A 19,350-nucleotide genomic window follows, 5' to 3' on the forward strand; every position below is an offset into this window, starting at 1 on the left:
ACCTACTGAGGCAAGTGTGAAAAGAATTTATTCTAAATTAATATATTCAAGTAATACAAAATTAAAACATAGAATCAGGATAGTCTCAGAATGAGCCATACCAGTGGAAGGAGTTCTATCCCATCACTGTTACGCTTTTTCCCAAAGCCATAAATCCCATATTGGCTGACATCAGTGAAGTTCCCAAAATGTTCATGACCAGCTGTCTCCTTGAGTTTGCCCAAGCCCTCTGTGAGCAGAAGGCTCAGATGAAACTCCCCAATGTCCTTCAAGGGAAATGTAAGGGATTAACTTTATGTTCCAGTTCCCTTGGGGTTATCAGGGAGCTCCTACATGACCTCTTGTTCTGGTTTGACCCTGCCTGGACACCAGGTGCTCCCCAAAGCTGTTCTGTCACTTCCCTTCCTAGCTGGGCAGGGGAGAGAAAATATAACAAAAGGATCACTGAGCTGAAACAAAAGCAGGGAGAGATCACTCACCACTTACTGTCACAGGGGAAATTAATTGAATTTATTCCTAGGGGTAATGAGAAGTGAAACAAAACACCTTTGCCCTCACGTCTCCCTCCTTGCTGGGCTCTACCTCTTCCCCCTCAGGGTGCAGGGGGATGTAGAATGGGGGCTGAGGTCAGTTCATCACACATTGTTTTGTCTCTGCTGCTGGTGCTTCATTCTCCAGCTCAGCCCCAGGGTCCCTCCCATGGGAAAGTCCTCCATGGATTTCTACAACCTGAGTCCCTGCCATGGGCAGCAGCTCTGCACAAACTGCTCCAGCCTGGGCTCCTCTCTCCACAGGGACACAGGTCCTGCCAGGACCCCTTAGGCACGGGCCTCCCAGGGGGTCACAGCCTCCTCTGGGCATCTCCCTGCTCTGGTGTGGGTCTCCCCCATGGGCTGCAGGTGGATCTCTGCTCCTCCATGGACCTCCCTGGGCTGCAGGGGCACAGCTGCCTCACCGTGGGCTGCACCAGGGGAATCTCAGCTCTGGCACCTGCAGCATCTCCTCCCCCTCCATCTTCACTGACCTTGGTGCCTGCAGAGGTTTCTCTTACACATTCTCACTCTTTCTGCCTGCAATTCCTTCTGCCTGCAATTCCTTCTGCACAGTAACTTTTCTTTCCCCTTTTTAAATACATTATCCCAGAGGAGTCACGACCATCACTGCTGGGCTCAGCTTTGGCCAGTGGTGGGTCTGTCTTAGAGCTGGCTGGCACTGGCTCTGTCAGGTACAGGGAGAACTTTCTGGCAGCTTCTCACAGAAACCAAACTGTCACCTCCCTGCTACCAAAACCTGCCCAAGCAAACCCAACACACCCATTCTGCTGGCAAAGCTATTGAGACAACGCTGGCAAATGGAGAGAGCAGCTCCTGAGGATCACACAGTCCTGATGAACGCTTCTAGATCCAAAAGCAGACTTTTCTCTAGCACTTCAGTAAATAATTTTTGTAACTTCACGTGTTCTGACCTCACAAAACAGCACAGTTATGCCATGAGAACTTGTAATAGTAATTTCACTACCAATTGTACTACAATTGATAGTAGAAAGCTCTTGTGCTGTGGCACCACCCAGGAGTTCAAGTCAATACCCAGTGCATGGGAATCACCTGAAGAGAAATGGAAAACATCTCTGCCTGAGCAGGACTACACTCTAAACAGACAAGGCTTCATGTGCAATTAATTTAAGGTTTGAAAATGCAACCTGAATAGCTAAACCCACACTCTAAATAGAATGTCACTATCTAGACAAACTGTGGCAAGTGAAAGGTGGCTGTTTCTGCTGGAGAAACTGATTGGCTTTTGACCAAGAGGTAAGAGGTATGCACAAAGCATAGAGATTTTCTGTTTTGGACCTTTTTTATCGTATCTTAGATTCAAACTCTCTCACTCATTAAGTCACCATTAGATGAAAGGAATATTTGACTGATACTATCTGAACATGTATTTGAACAAGCTATCCATCCCTAAGATTCTGTACTCTTAATTCCCGAGGCCCATTCAGCTCCCAGAAAGTATTTTCACTCCTAATGGCAGTAGCAAAAAAAATGCTATAAACGCTAATCAAAAAGGGGAACCATTTCCAGAACAAAGTGTAAAAACATTGACTGGCTCTGTAATCCACTGTGATATTTTATTCCTTATTTCACTGCTTACCCATAAAGAATATTACCAATGTGGAGCTCCTGTGGTTTCATTCTCATATATCTTTATGCATTCCTGTAAAACACACTTGCAGAGTGTTTCATTTGGGTGCACAACACAAAATGATCCCTTATTTTCCAGAAGATAACCTTCCTTGAACTGAAGGAAAACCCATAGCAAGGCTTGCTCTATAAATTCTCATTGTTTGTTTTCATCCCAAGACTGAAGAATTTTTGATCCCTTTTTATTTACATAGACTGATAGTTATTTCTAGTTTTCAGGAAAATTTGCAACATTTCAAAAACCAGGAAGAGCTCCTTGCAACATATTGACTGTGATTTCTCTCTTTATTCCCCTTTAGCAAGTAAGCCTGTAAAAATACTTTTATAGGGAATAAAAAGGTCATTTATAGTGTTGTCAGAGACATTTATTTTGTTTTTCTACTTTACTGGCAGCCACTACTCACTTCAAGCTTTGCACTGAACTTTTTATGAAGAATATGTGACATTAGAATAAGGAAATGTAAGTGATGATTTTACTCTTATTTAACATCCCATCAATGCCTGTCCCATCAATTCCTTCAGAGTGAGCTCTGACAAGCATCCTTGTTAGGTGTGGTTCTGAATATCAAAAAGGTCTTTTGTCACTTTGCTCTCTTTTGCTGTCATTAAATGCCCACAAACCTGAGATGTCAGAGAAACCTTTGAGGTCAGCTGCTCTGTTCTTCCCACGGGGCTCATTACTAATATCGGCTGTATTTTACTCAGTGCAAAACCAGAGCAACTCCAGATGAGCTTTAGGTACTGCCTTCTAAGCTAACAGATCTTCCCAACAGGATGTCAATTCTTTTATTTGTCCTAATCTTTCTTTTCCTTGATGATTTTATTCCATGGTTTTGTTTCAAACTGAGCTCTGCTCCCTCCCTCTGGTGAAATCCTAAAACATTGCTGATCAGGGTACACATGGGCACTTCACAGAACCCCAGGGTGGGTCAGGTTGGAAATGACCACATTGGGTCACCTGGTCCAACCTCTCTGCTCCAGAAGAGTCATCCCAGAGCACATGGCATGGAATTGCAACCAGACAGTGTCCAGACCTGGTATCAATCACAAACACAGCATTTTTGTCCATCTGTATTTATCAAGAGAGAAACATGACAGTTTCCTTTCTCTGCTTCACCCATTTTGATGGTTGATGGGGTGGGGAACAATGGACTTGGACAGAATATTTTTTAAGGCACATGTGAGAGATCTGTAACTTGCACTGTCCTTTGAAACATGTGGCACTGTTTTTAATCACTTAAAGCACAATACAGGCAAGTTGAGAACAGGAACACATGAAAGACTGTCTTAATCAATTACCTGTTGGAACTATATCAGGGATGGATATGATACTGCATATTTATATCCTAATAGCAAGTCTGATCCTCAGGATGAGCCAAAATACATCTCTGTGACTGAGTGAACATGAAAGTCTTTCCAGATTAAAGGTTGCCCTCATTTCAAGGAAGAAAAAAAGACAAATGGAATAGTGCTGCTATTGATGGAAATAATGTCTGCTATGATGGGAAAGCTGGAAATGCAAATTGAGAAGCTGTCAAGCCACGTGCAGCACCACTCAGTAACCTCACTGTATCACAAAAGGGAACAGAACATCTGCAGTTCACTGCAGGATTAGCATTACCTAAACAAGCCACACTTTTGCTAATTATGCCATCTGCAAATGAGCTCATGTCACTCCCTGTTCAAACTTACAGATACAGCTCAAATGTACCTACAAATAGCAAAAATTGTAATCTGATGTAAAGAAATCCAAACATAAACCCAAATATAACCATCCATAAACTATGACTTTGTGCACACCATCTGTTTCACAAAGCTCTGCTCTGTGAGTGCTGAGAGCAGTCATCCTTATTAACAGATCAAAATAATTACAAAATAAAAATAAATCTCATTTTTTATACAATACTAGTAGCAGAATCCTCAATTGAATCTCATTGCTCTTACATAAATGCAATTATGTGTATGCAAGACAAGACAGGCTTGCAGTCTTTTAGGGCATAAAATGGGTTGATAATTCTACCTCCATAAAAGATTAGGAGGGACTTGGGAAAGAAGTTCTCTCTGAGAGGTCTGCCTCAAATATTCAGTATTCTTTTATCCCAAGAGTTAGATTTTCACAAGGGCCAGAAAAGTAAAACTTCCTCACTGGATCAATTTTCACATTTCCACTGACACTTCACTGAATCTTCTGTGATCAGACTCCTCCACTGGCAGGTGTGAAGAGTTCAAGCCAAAAATCAAGTCCTGATCATGAAAGTTGAACACAACTCCAAAAGATTCCCTCACGTGCCAGATTTTCTGCCCACTTTGATCTTAAATCATTTGAACAACTGAATATCTTGCAGTACGATTTTTGCTGCTTTCCTCCTTTCTCTACTAAGAGTGCTAACAGGTCTGCTCATTCTTGAGATGCAAGAGGTTTTCTCGTGTGTTTTGGGTTTGGCTTGTTTTTTTTAAAAATTTGTAAAGCACATGTCCATGTTGAGAGCAAATTTACTGGAATGTGAGATCATTTTCCTTGATTAATACTGAATGGTTGTAGTTTATATTCTATATAGCAGTGCTAAGATGCTGTGTGGACTACGAAATTTATAGTTTTAGAAGAATTAAAGATATTAAAGTGTTTTGAAAATCTGAATTGCATCAATTTCATTCTTTAATCTTGGAAATGTTGGAAAATATGTAATTAAAAACAACAATTTTTGCTGTTTAGGCCATGGTAGAGCTGGGAGAAAAAAAGACCTGAATTGAAAAGTATTTTAAAAATAATAATAAAAAAGGAAGCAGAAAATTCACGTGTTTATGATTTAGTATAGGAAAATGTGGTATAACTCATCAATTATAACTCATCAAGCCATAAATTACATGGCCTGTATGGCTGTGATATACTGGATTTAAAACAAACAAAACCCCAACACTCTTTGTCCAAATGCAGCCACACCACTTCCAGACAGAATTGCTCAGTCTTTCAGAAACAATGTACTTCAGAATTCTTGAGTGATGCATAGAAAAATATTTTTCTGTCCCCTTTTCAGAGAGGCTTCACACTAAGTTCACCACTGTTACCACACCATTATGAGGCTCTTCCAAATGGTTTTGACAGCAATTGGGCTATTTCAATAAACTCTAAGTTTTTGAGACTGCTTTTTTCTCTTCTAGATAACAGAAAGCATTGTTCTTGTAAATCAACATTGAATTTCAACCAGTAATTACAAAAACAGTTTCTTATGCAGATTAATCATAGTGATACATTCGATGCATCAGTTTCTATCACATTACAAATATTACTAAACATTTCATGACTCATTCTAGTCAAGTTTACTGAACACACACAGAATCAACCCCAACACTTGTGGCCAGCTCCAGTCAGTGACACAAAATGGCAACAAGGTCTCCACCCTACAAACTTAACATCCCTGGGGCTCCTGGCGCAGGTCAAGATGAAACCAGAGCAAACAAAGCTGCCACTGAAGCCAAGCAATTCTCAGTTTTTTTCCATTAACAAATTTAAACTTCCCATTGCCACAGCTAAGGGAGAAACTGCCAGCACAGGTTTGCACTCTGACTTTGTCCAGCATCAAGAGAACTCAGCAGACTCAGAAGATGCTGACAACCAACCCACTACATTACATCCACTTAGTCAAAAGTTTATTTCCACTTTTTTTATCCAGGACACCCATAAACAAGTTCAATCACATAGAAAGGTCTGCCTGTATTTCATGGTGGTAGTTTTGTTGATAAGAGACTACTAACTGGAGAAATAATTTGTCAGAGTCAATGCACACCAACATTTTTTAATTAGCTATGAAAGGGAAACCAACACTAAAGAAATTAAAACAACAGAAGAAAACATTACATTTCTTTATTTATTAATAATTTTTATAGGTCAAATTTGAAAATATTAAACCAGAAACAATTCAAGATTCATGAAGAAAAATCTGGAACTATATACATGCATAATTAAGAATATCTTGATTCTCATCAATATTTTACTTAAGCTTTTTGTACAAATTTTTTCACACAGTCATATTTACAAGCATGTCTATTTAAAACATATGAACATACATCTCTTTTAGCATTTACAAAACTTTTGAATATATTTTTTTTCTTAAAAACAAAAGAATATTTCCTTGACTTGACAGTTTTGGTTTCACCTTATGATACAAGACAGGTATTTATTCAGAGGGATGGAAATAGCTACCATTATTCAAATAGCTAAATAACAGTCATCCTACTGATACCCAGAATTATCACATATGGCTTTAAATACCTCCCAGACTCAAAGGATCATCTCACAGGTAGAAACTACAGTTCATCTGTGGTGTGTTTCTAATTAAATCGAGCCTTTGTTTGGGTTACAACTCAGCAGACACTTTCTAAGCATGTACTCAGAGCTACGAGACCATTTTAATTATAGAAAAAACAACTTTGCTTCCAGCAAAGTCAGGAATATATGAAAGCATGTATAAAATGGGATGTATGGGCTTTTCCAGACACTCTAGTTATCTTTATAGATGGTTTTTATCATGGGATACCACAGTTTTGAACAGACAATACTCATGTGAATTTACAGGAATCAAGTGAGAGATCTTCTAAGATGGGGAAGAATACTTTTTCCTTAGAAGCATATTTTAGAAACAAAAAGTCTGAGAAGGTTTTGCACATAATATGTCTAAGTCACTGATACAATCCAACCAGTTAGATCACTTCACAAATCAACTGAAAATCCATCACCTTGCTTGCTTTTGATTGGGACAAAAAAAACCCCAAACCTCTGGCTTTGGCAAATCAAGAAATCACTTCCTTTGAGCGTTTTTCTCTAGAGCTCCTGCACTGATTCTTCCACAGTTTGCTCCTCCACAGGCTGCACAGCCTCCTGAACATAAACAATGAATTCTGAAGCCTCCCCACCCTGGGTGTAGACAGTGACTGTCTCGATGCCCTCCACCTCATCTGAGGACACCACCAGGTGATGCTGCTCCGACAGCTCCACCGAGGCTTGCTGCAGCGTCTCCTGGATCATCAGCGTGTGGTTGGCTGACTGCTCCTCTTCTTTCACCTGAGGAGACATTGCACAGCTTACAGAAATTTCACCTCCCCAAGAAGTACCTGGTATTGTGATGATTAATGGAAATACAGCACACAAATTAGCAATCACACCGTTTTGAGAGAAAATGTCAGTTTTGCAGAAAATGCGAGCACTTTTGATTAATGAGTGTGTTGCTAGGCAGAATACTGAAAGCACCAACACAGCATCTCAGTTCAGTGCAGAGAGCTGCAAAGTTTCAGGAACACTGGTCTTTAGAGACAGCTTTAATCTCTCAGCAGTCACTCATTCAAAACTGCTTTTATTTAAATAAATCTGAACTCAGTTAATTCCTCTAGTAGCCCTGAGTTGAGAACTCATCCAAAACTATGTGAGAACATATCTACTGTACCCACCTTTCTTTTTGTCCCTAGTCAATGGCTACTCACAGAAGTGAAAATTTCACTGTAAACCTTAAGGAATTTTATTAGCAAGATGTGAAACATAAATATCACTGAAATAGGTTCCTAAATCCTCCTGTTTGTGAGGCAGCAATGTTTACATTATTGAAAGGATAGTGACAGAAACAAGTGAAAATAAAAGAGTTTTTACTGAACATTAAGCTTCATGTCAAAATTTTAAAAAGCAACACAATCTGGTGTTGAATTCTAAACTCATATAGGTGCCTGTCAATTACTGAAATACAGTACATACTAGAATGCATAACCAAATCCTGATCCTCTACCAGACCCATATAAAATTCCTATGCAAAGTACTCCAGACAAGTATAAATAAATCAGAAAACTCTAAGTCATGTGGAAGAAATGTATTCTCTCAAATGTTAGTGATAAAATAATCTACTTTCAAGGAGAGAATGGAACAGCAATTTTTCAGTATGCAAGACATATGCAAAAGCATTTGTTAGGGGAAGGCGTCCCTACCCATGGCAGTAAGGCTGGAATGAGATATTTTTAATGTCCTTTCCAATCCAATCCATTCTAGGAATCTGTGGTTCTGTTTCCTGGAGCACAGCGTGCTCTTGCAGCACTGAACTCTTAAATGATCTTAAAAAGAAGAGGTCAGAGATAGCAGATTGTACAAAGTGTGGAATCTAAGGTATAAAGGGCTAATTTTTTTTAGTTAGAAGCTTGCTCAGTAGCACAATCAAATTCAAGTAAATATAATTAAGATCATTAATGCTGTTTAAGAGGGAGTGGGAACAGAAGGGAAGAACCACAGTGAAGATTCCAAGGATCTGTTTGGTACCTTAGAGACCAGCAAGGAGAAAAATAAGCCCTATATGTTTGTTTTTCTGATGCTCTTTTCTCATTTAATTTTTTTCCCTAAGCAACTATTCTCTTTGTTATACAGTGACTTTGCTTCTGACTTTTCTATTCCGTGTTTAAAATTAAAAAGTATTTCAGAGATTCACAAGCCCCTTAGGACTTCACAGCACTCTAAAATTTCAGTCAATTAATAAGGCTATAGAAAGCTTTTTCTTGAACAATAACAAGTATGTCCAGGTGTTAAATTATTCAGAGGGTCCCAAGTCAGTATGGCTGTAATATACTAATGAAATATATATGGATTTTATCTGGTGAAAGATTTAATATCTAAAGGGAATTTGGCCATTGTCACTGACCTCAGTGCAATGGCACAGTCGTACCCACCAATGCCCACTCTGGCTCTGCTGCACAGCATTCAGTTTATAGGGATAAAAAATACAGGAATGGAATAAAGTCCTTTTCATATTTTGATCCTTTTATCAAATGTATCTGAATGTTTTATTTGAAATATAGTTTAAACAGCTCCTGCTGAAGTTCAAGCTCAACACCCACAGAAGTAAATGATGCTGGATGTTTTTCTTGACACAGTAAAATTTGTAACCAGTCTCAGAAAGAACAATTTGTGTTGTCTCAAGATGCAGGTATCATAGAAGCAAGGAGTCACAGACTCATAGAAGGGTTTGGATTGACAGGGAACTTGGTGATGATCCAACCCCTCTGCCATGGGCAGGGACACCTCCCACTAGGCTATCCAGCCTGGCCCTGAACACTCCCAGGGATGGAGCATCCACAACTTCTCTGAGCAATCTGTTCCCATGCCTCACTACCCTCTGAGCAAAGAATTTCTTCCTAACATCTAATCTTTCTTATTTGAGTTTATAAACAATCCCCCTTGTCCTTTCCCTATCTGTTAAAAATCACTGTCTCTCTTTTTACAAGCCTTTTCCACCAACATACCCCTCACTAATGGAAGCTTGAGCCTCTCTTTGAAAAGCAAGGAGCTAAATCATGAAAAAAACTCATAGCACTGTAAACTTGTGTCTCTTGCTGCTCCTAATGCACCCTTCTTAAATTTTTTAATTATTAAAGAAACCCTAAATCCTACTGAAAGCAACAGAACTTTAGTGAATTCAAACACCAAACTCCCTTTTTGTAACTGCCCTCTCTTTCCTGAGGGTTCTCGCTCCACTGCCAGCTCTGTGGAAGTTAAGGACATACACAAGATCTACTAATGAATATTGCAACAGGCCATGAAAAGTCTAATCACCATTGAATTCAGATTGGAAGCTGCAGTTAAAAATGTTAGATAATTAGAATCTCACAGCTTGTTATGAATCAGCTCACAATTACAGCCCTTGATGATAGAGATGCTCACAGAAATACAGAAATAGGGGTGTCTAAAATGTGGCCCTGTAATTATGCAATATAGACTAATCCCTCTTGTTTTAGTGCACTACACATAACGCTCTGACAACATACCTCAGGCCAGAAAAATTACACTACATTTGCTAAGAGCTGCAAGAATGCACAACACAGTATGAGATGGATCTCACTGTTGTCACTCTAAATCAAAACCCATAAATAATTTTAAATATAGCTTTGTGCATGTACATAAATAATGAAGAGAGGAAAAGAAATAAAGCATAGTTGACACAAAAATGAAATGAAAGCAGAATCTCATTCAATTCAATAGCAGCAATCTAATACTTATTCAGTTTTATATCCTCTTGAAATGAAAATGGCCAATAAAGGAAGTTAATTTAAACTCCATACCTGACTTTATCGATGTGGGTTTATTACCCTTGTCATGCAGGGTAAAGAAAACTAATTCCTTTATTTCTGGTGTTTCTAGCTTCTAGTATCTTTTTTTGACAGCTATCTGTAATCCTTTTAGTTTGACAAATCACCACATTATTTGGGATATTTACATTTCAAATCAGTTCAATGTTTACATGCTTCTGCTTGGTTCCTATTAGATTGTTCCACAGGGAATAATCTCAAAATGTTAATTTACATCCCTCAAATTGATGAAACAGTGGGACAGCTGCCATCTGAATGAACGAAGTCACCACACTCAATTCTCTTTATTGGCTTCTGAAATCTTTTGAAGAGGAGCATCCAAGACCTCTTTTCTGTTTGAGAGTCAGCTGAAAAGCATCTGTCTGCTTATCCTTCATTAAAGAATGACAGCAAGTAGCTGAAGCCACACACAGCTGGCACATTAAGTCAAGTCAGTACCTGCATAAATATTCTTTATTAACTAAATCTGTCTCTTGCAAAAGCCAACGGGACTTTCACCACCATGTTTTCATAAGCTCAACATCTCTAAATTCCAAATGTTCTTAATTTACATATCTGAGAACCATCCAAGATATGGAAGTACTCATTACAAATGGGTCTCTCTTAGAGGAATCTCGTCCTCTCAAAACAAGAAAGTATTTTTAAATTCAAAATTAATGACTTCAAGCTGTTAAGAAAAATATACTTCTTCTCTTTCCTGAAAAGAAGTAAAAAAAATAAAAATAAAAATATTTGCAGTAAGATGATAAAGTCTTTTCCTTACTCTAGAGCTCATTTTTTGAAATACTGTAATATCTTCAATTTTATTTGAAGTCAGCAGGAGTTGCAGGTCCATTGTGCTTGAAACAGTTTTATTGGGCCTGTCCCCAAATCCCCAGTGGAATCTTTCCCTTGATTTCAGATTGAATGCTGCTTTTCAGTTTACCATGAAGCAAAAAAGTTAATCATAGAGATCTTTCAGATTTTAAAAACTTTAAACTAGGCTGCAGATGCTCCTATTTATATCATAAAACATCAGTAAGAAAATATACAAAATATCTGCAGAAAGGATTAAAATGAAAGCATTTTAGATCACAGAGAGCACCTGGATATGTGATGTGTCAGCTTACATTGGTGCCTACAAGTTTTGTTCGGTATCATTTGAATAATTTCAACTCTTTCTCTGTTCTCGTTTGCATACAGTTATATTGTGTGAAAAAGACACACAGAAAACACCCTAATTTGATCATCTGAATCTCTATAATGAGCTACAAAACAAAGACAATCTGGTACACAATGGTTTTGGAATAGTAAGAGGGTTGATTATGAAAGAGTTGCTTTGCATAAAATAAAAATAGCAAGGAGACAAATCTTCATACTGTTGAAGCAGATTTTTAAATAGTTTCAGCAATTGGCTGGTTGAATATATCCCGACAGAGGGACTGTGGCTGGACATGGCACTCATCTGGCAAACTGCTGGATCACCCCACCTCCTTTTGAGGCAGAATGGCAACACTGCATTGTTTTAGGAGCTCTAACAGGACAGTGATCTTGACTGAGATTTTATCTGTACATTGCAGAGATGAAGAGAACTCCTCAAAGGCTGAGGAAATAGGACCTCAGCCCCATCGGTCCCATTTAAAACTTTCCATCGCTGTTACTGTCACAGGAAGCATCAGACTGCTCTGTGTTCTAAAGCAACTACAAAACTGACAATCAGCACACATATAACTCCATATACTGGCAAATTTTCTAGATTACCACCAGCACCCATCATCACGTCAGGACCAATCCAAGCCAGACTGAAATACAAGGTGTGCTGCTGAAGTACAGTGTTCAGTAGCCTCTGATGTGACAGCCATGCTAATAATAGGTATTTACCTTTGAAGATGTGCTATGCTATAAAATTATTTTCTGTGATCTGCTTTGAGCTGATGTATAATCTTTGCTCTGCCTTCCTACTGCTGTCACTTTGAAGAAAGTGACTTACCATGGTAGGTTTTTACTGGAGCCTGAAGAGATCACAGAATAAAAGGATGAAAGGAACTAAAATAAAGGGTGAAACACATGGAAATCCAATATTTTCTGGTTACCGTCTGATAAAGATCTGTTTAGTTACTGTAATAGGTGATAGACTTATTCTCCAGAACACATTATGCAGAGGTTAAAAATAGGTTACTATCCTTTTCAGGAATAGATTTAACCTTTCACTTCAGTCTACAGAAGCAGTAAAAACATCGGTCCTGTCTTATCTTTCTGAGTGGAAGGAAAAGAAAGAGAATTCAGCAGCAAACTACTCCTCTTTATTATTAACATTTATGTAGTGCTTTGGATCAGGACCTGGACTATATCAGCTATGCTACATGAGAAGAGTAGTTCAGCCCCAAATGCCTTATAATTTCAGTATAATTTCAGCATAACACAAGAAAAAGTAAGCAGACAGAAAAAGGGAGGTGAGAGAGTAAAACATAAGTGAGACAGTGGTAGTTCAGTATGACAGGCATTAGTGTCAACATACAACAGCCTATTCACAGATAATTACTGCCATCATATTTTTGACAAGTAATTGAGAGAAGACAATGAGGTACAAATTGCTCCTCATTAAAAATCCACACAACTAAGCACAATATGGAAGAAGGCATTAGAAACTTGTTTGAAAAAAGTAATAAGCAACTAAATCTTCATGGACTGGGCAAAGGTAGGAGACAAAATCTTTAGAGCTGAGCAATGGGACCCTAAGCTGGAAAGAAGTAAAAAACCCAGGAAAGGAAAACAGTATTTTGTTTGATGTGGCAAAAAAAGCAACATCAAATAAACAGGATAAGAGAGGGCAATGACAAGAAGAGGAGAGAAAGTAATCTTTGAGGTTTTTTCTGAAAGAATACAAAAGGGATAAAACATAAACTGTGAATGTCAGAAAAAAGATTATCAGAGTTAACTGTACCATAAAATAATGATGGCTTGGGCAACCATTGTAGATAAAAGGTTGAAATGAGAAACCATATAGGAGTCATTATTTAGAACTAATTGGCACCATTTAGGTATTCACCTAAATAGGCAAGGCCCAAGAATGTTCCTGAGGACGAAATCAGCTCTCTGGCTTGAAAAATAGGAAAGACATCCCACAGAGCTGAGAAATAAAGGGGACTTCTGATGAATAACTGTGTGGAAAGGCTGATATAATCATGTTAGCGATTAATGACTATTGATTAATACAAACTTCTCAGCCATCCTCAGGGTGAACTAAAGGTGATGGTTCTAGAGTACACAAACCCAGTGCAGTATCACAGGCCTAAAAACAGCAAGTTACTAGCAAATTTTTTCATCACTACTTAAATGAAAAAAACACTGAAAAACAGAAACATGCAACCAAATTTAACTGGTTATTATAGTGCATACCAACGTAAACCTTTGGTTTGCAATCCAAAATTCTACAGCTCAGTAGTAGTAATTTCATGCAAAAATAAAAACTCATATTTGAATAGAGAAACCTACATGCTCTCTACTTTTTATGTCAAAGAGATCTGATATAAGAAAAAATAAAGGAATTAAATCAGGTAGTATCTTGCTGCCATGAAATATTCCTGCTAACAAACACTGGAAATGGAACAGCAACAACTCGAAGAGAAGCTAGAGCTGATGGACACAGACCAAGAAGAGGAAACACTTCTGAAGTTCTGGTCAATGCAGTGAGGGATTCAGGAACTAACCTTTCAAGGATGTTCTTCATATATTGTGAAACCAAGAATATGCACTTTGGATATTGCTTCCGTGGAGAGTTATTTACAGCACTACACACTAAAAGAATCTCGCTGCAAAAAATGACACATCAGGGGTGTTCATTTCTGAGGGTAATGTTTCCTCACAAGAAACTCAGTATTTAAATCAAACAAATGTTTAACTTGGAAGAAACTTTTTATGGAACAATTAATATCTTTGTTTGATGTACACTAACTGAAAGAAATAACTAGACATCAAGACAGTTTGTTGTGTAACTATCTTTGTTCTAGTTAATGCACAGATTTTATGTGAAAAACAAGTCTTTGAACACAGGCCTGCAGAGACTGGAAATCAAGGGTGTGTGTGATACTGGGCTGACTGCTTATCTTTGGCATGTGAGCCAGGAAAATAGTCCACCCCTATAAATAAGAGATTGAACAGCCTCTTCTAGCAAAATAAACAAAAAACCAAACTGATCTCCACCCTAAAGCACAAGCACATCTGTAACAGGACAGAGAGAGCTGAATGTCCACAAAGGGAAGTTTTACCCTTCCAGTCCCTTCCCATGTGCTGTTCTAACAAAACTCCTTTTCCCCAGTCTCTTGCCTATATTTACCATCCACTATGAACAGTATTTCCTAGCTTTTCTAAGCATTTATTAGCCTCTTTCCTAGTTGTTCTTTCAACTTAGCACTCTTTCCTCTCTCCTTTTCCTCACCTTGCTACTTTTTTCATCTTTAAGCAGAGCAGAACAATTCAAATGTAATGCCATGAAGAAGAATCCTCATTAGCTCTTTTACAAGGAGATGCAGAGTGGATCCCTAGTAACTGAACAATGATGGACCACTCCGGCCATGCTGTGATCTAAGCTTCAAAGGAGATAAAATTTTGCCAGTCTCAGATCATATTGGTAAAACTTCACATTACTAACTTTTTTCCCTCAAGCATTTGGTGAGAAATATATATTACAGTCCTTAGCAGTTGCGTATTTTCAGAGCTCACACAACTGGATTTATCCCAAATTAGAAAAAAATTAACTATGATAACAGATTAGTATACTGACTCACAGGCAAGATTAAGATAAAATCATTTCAGGCTCCAGACACAACCTTGGAAAGGTCTCATACACGTGGCATAAACAGAGCCAACAATGATTCATATTTACCAAGCACAATTCAAGTTAAGCAGGGCTAACTTTGCATTTTTGGGTTTAAAATCGTAAGCTGAATCCCATTTCTGGCTGGAATTGGTTACTGCTATTTTGTCAAAGCCTTTTCTTTAATACAATCATTCATATAAAACAGATATATGAAGTTTCCCAAGTCAGAACTTAAATTTTGTTCTCAACATGCAATTCAGGAGCTGTGAAGAGACAATCTGATCTTGATTTCACCTCCATTACAATGGGTACTTATAATTTAACATACTTGCAGTAAGACTACAAGAAGAACAATAATTCAGTAGAAGAAGCTCTCAGACATGGTATCCTTTATATCCTGTGATGTAGTAGAAAACAACTTTAAAATTCCACCAGTTAGAACTAATTAATACACCAGCTATCTTCCAAGATGCTGAAATGGACTTAGGGATAAATACAGAGTTTGTTTCTGGAGGTAAAATTCTTGCATTAACCTGAAGCTCGACAAGCACAGCACACTGAAGGTATGTGAGCACACAGGTTAGAGAAGTGCTGAAGCCTGAGCATAGCAGCACTACCACTAGCTAAGTGTAAATGAGACTTCTATAAGTGAAAAGTAATGACAAGGATAGCTGTGGGAGAAAGAAATGTCCAGGGAGGAAAGAGGAGACAGAAATAAGAACATTACAGTGTAACATTTACAGCAAAAATATCCTTTTAAAACATTCTAATAATTTAGAATTAGAATAAATTTCTTGGTGCAAACATAGAAATATGAAGGAAACTTGCAAGGGCTAGCTGAAAATGAAATATGAAAGTAAGAACTGATATAAGAAATGGATAATGTATGTCCTTAGAGCAAAAGAACAAAACAAACAGCATAAAAATCAGGACAACTACAATAAATGTTGTTAAGGAAAAAAGAAAATGGACCCCAGCTGCTTAGCAAGGACTCGGTGAGGCCATTAAAGAACAGGAGTGGAAATTCAGTGACAGATGATGTTGATATATTGCTGATGCCCTGAATAAATTCTTTGTCTCACAATCCACAAGAGAAGCTGAAGGTCACAGAAGAAAGTGTGGAATACATTTTCCAGTAGGAAAGTGAAATATGAACATATCTAAAGGTCACTCCAAGGTTAACTATTAGGAACCTATGATAATTAAAACCCAACCAAGTCATAGGTACAAATGAGGGATATCCCACAGAAAGTAACTCAGCATTGAAGAGAAAACCCAACAGTCTCTAACAGGGAAAGATTAAAGTCAAGTTAATAATATTTAAAGACTTCTTTCCTTCAAATTAAAATTGTGTGTGTCAGTAACTCTGGATCAATTTTCTGGTGGGAAGACAAATGCTGGAAAGTAACTACAGCTGTGTAACAGACCAGAATATGATAAAAAAACAATTTCTGTAGAAAAACAGAAAGAAAATAAAATTTTAAAAATGAAAATAAAATTTTAAAAATATAACAGATTCTAAAGGGAGGGGGAAAGGAGTAATCAAAGGAAAAGCAGCAAAGAGATTCTGTGCTCTGAGAATTGAGTATTTCATTTGATATAGGAGTGGTGCTTGTAAGAGTTTGATATCAGACAGTGAGAGTCACAGATGTATACAAAAAGAGAAGTGATTAATGCCTAGCAGTCTGCAAACTCAAAAGGCTAGAAATAGGTATTGAAAAGTGAAGAAGAAAATTAATTTGGAATATAAATATTTACTTAGAAAAAGTTACCAGTAAATTCAGCAGGCCCAAGAAAGAAGTTAATAGACATTATGATGACTCAGATATTGATCAGAGTTTACACTGGTATATTTAAAGTTTAACACTCAGATTTCAAAACATTCTCTAGGCAGCTCCACTTCAGCAGGCATTTTCTCCTATACCTTTAGTACAAAATCCTCAAAAGACGAATTTCTTTAGGGAAGAGCTAATTTCAGCAATATTGACAAACACCAATTGCTAATACTGCATTCAGCCCCCAAACAGGTCATCTTTATAGCACAGCATGCACGTTGGTTGTGGCTATACTATAGAAGTTGTTTTCAAACTTGCACATAATTGGACCACACCATCTCTTCTCTTTAATGGCTGAATTTAGTTTTCAGATTTGGGTATGTTACTCTACAAAAAAAGCCCTAAACTCTTACATAGATTCTAGTAAAAATACCTGTTAGGTATTGCAAAGGAACATCTGAAAATGCTTTGACTTCAAGTTCTGTCTTGTCTTTGTGACATCTGGGCAGCAAGCTTCGGAATTATCCAAGTACTTCACAGACCATAAACTTCACACTTTTACAGAGCTCTCATGAACTCAATGTTCAAAACACTACAAAAAGTGCTGAACTCCAAAGTTAGTTTTAGCACTCAGAATAATCAGTTCTAGTTCATTTAAATAAAAGGAGTTACTTAAATTCTTTGGTAAGTTAAAACTTCTCATGTACTTTCCTTCCCTCACCTGTCAACCACTGAGTGAAGAGACCCCAGTGAATCAGTGGGGAAAGGGATAAGCAAAGAGCTGTGCTGAAAGAGAAGGAACAAGCAGAGTTTAAAGAACACTGAGGACAGAATGAAAAATGGCAGCAACAAAGTTAGCAGACACCTGTGAGGAGGAACTACTGAGCAAAAAAATCTTGATGTTTGAACTCAATAAGCACCTCAAATTGCAAAATTATTTCCTTTTGCTTGCTGCACCAAGGACCACCTGAATCTTTTGAATGGAAATGGCACTAAGTGTCTGCACAAAATGCAAGTATGTTATTTTATAAAGCCTGAAAACACCTGCTAGAAAAAAAGCTGTATTTTCACACACATACCTACATACACATACAGGTATATTTATTCATTCATATTTTATATACATACAAAACTACATGCATTTTTAGATGTATAAAGACATACGTGTATATATGTATAAACTTGTACATGTGTGGGCATGTAAACACACATACACACAACACCCACTGAAAACTTAGGAAAAATTCTCTATGTGTCTTGAATGATCAATCAAAATTTGTCCCTTGCAAAGCAACAGCCATTTCACAATAAACACATGAAAATTAAAAGTGGCTGGTTTAGAGAAGAAAAGAGCTCTTACCTGCTTCACCACTGTCACTGTGCCAGGCGCCATGGTAACGACAGAAGCCACTGCAGTGGCATCGTGGGATTCTGAACCCAGCTCAATGATCTGCTGCAGGATGTTTACAGCTGTTGGATCCAGTCTTTCACCTTATCAGAAAGACAGCAGCAGTAAGATCATCACAGCAGAACAGTTCTGAGGATAATCCAAGCAGCCCTGACTCGCAGCGCTGTTGGTACAGTTCAAAAAGCTCAGTAATGTGACACTGTAATAACAGATCTATGGCAGGGAAGTATTCACAAAACAAATTTGCCCAGGGAATGTATGAATCAGCAAGTGAAGCCACACTGATAACTTCTATGCCTATTTGAAACAGATCTAAAATTGAACTCATTGAATAAAGAAACAACAGCCACAAGTCATGGCAGGAGCTGCAAATTAGGAAGCTCCAAGACTTTACAAATCCAAATATGTATTTACCAGACTTCATCTTACACAGAACATACCTGTCTACCTATAACCATAACAGCCATTTGGTATTTTTGAAACCTGTGTTTACCATCTGTCTGGCCCTCTGAAATACCTCTCAACCTGAATGAAGTAGTTTTATCACTAACCTGCTGGAGGGAAAGATTACTTGCTTGGGAAACTCATATGGATCATTTTATAAATACTGGATCAGAATAGGTCTATCCTTTATAAAAAAAAATTCTCTGATGTGTGTAGCCCCACCAATGGAAAGGGATGTTTACAAAAAAAACCCACACAAAACATTTATAGCTGGAACTCTCACTTCTCACAGGGTGTGAAAGACCTTAATGCAGAAAAATGGTTTTTGTTATGTATGAATACAAATTCCCACCAATGGCCTACCATTCCTACATGTCCATTGTCAGCTGAGGGAGATGTCAGACAGGGAAAGAAACTGTCATGTAAAGCTGCTTATATTTGCTTTAATCACTGTCAGAGATAGAAAACAGATAGCAAGTAGAATAAATCTAATTTCCTGCCTTAAACTCTTTCAAACTGATACTGTGATAGCAGTCCAGGTCAGATAATTTAGTTTCAAATAGAAAGTAGTTATATTTTGTTATTTATGTAAGAAACAAGTGTATCTGAGTA

General features: G+C 37.9%; 1 protein-coding gene across 2 annotated transcripts in view; it reads right to left on the reverse strand.

Moving 5' to 3' along the window:
* Positions 1-6,046: 6,046 nt before the first annotated feature.
* The window catches only part of ZFAT (zinc finger and AT-hook domain containing), a 115,785-nt gene continuing 102,481 nt past the window's right edge, over positions 6,047-19,350 (reverse strand). For both annotated transcript variants that reach the window (XM_058830557.1, XM_058830556.1), the window contains exons 15-16: positions 18,247-18,377; positions 6,047-7,260 (exon numbers count right to left, since the gene is read on the reverse strand). In XM_058830557.1, the coding sequence (XP_058686540.1) occupies positions 7,021-7,260; positions 18,247-18,377 (371 nt within the window). In that variant the 3' untranslated portion in view covers positions 6,047-7,020. The remainder of the gene's footprint in view (positions 7,261-18,246; positions 18,378-19,350) is intronic.

Source organism: Poecile atricapillus, chromosome 2 (genome assembly GCF_030490865.1).
Source record: "Poecile atricapillus isolate bPoeAtr1 chromosome 2, bPoeAtr1.hap1, whole genome shotgun sequence".
NCBI classification, from domain to species: domain Eukaryota; kingdom Metazoa; phylum Chordata; class Aves; order Passeriformes; family Paridae; genus Poecile; species Poecile atricapillus.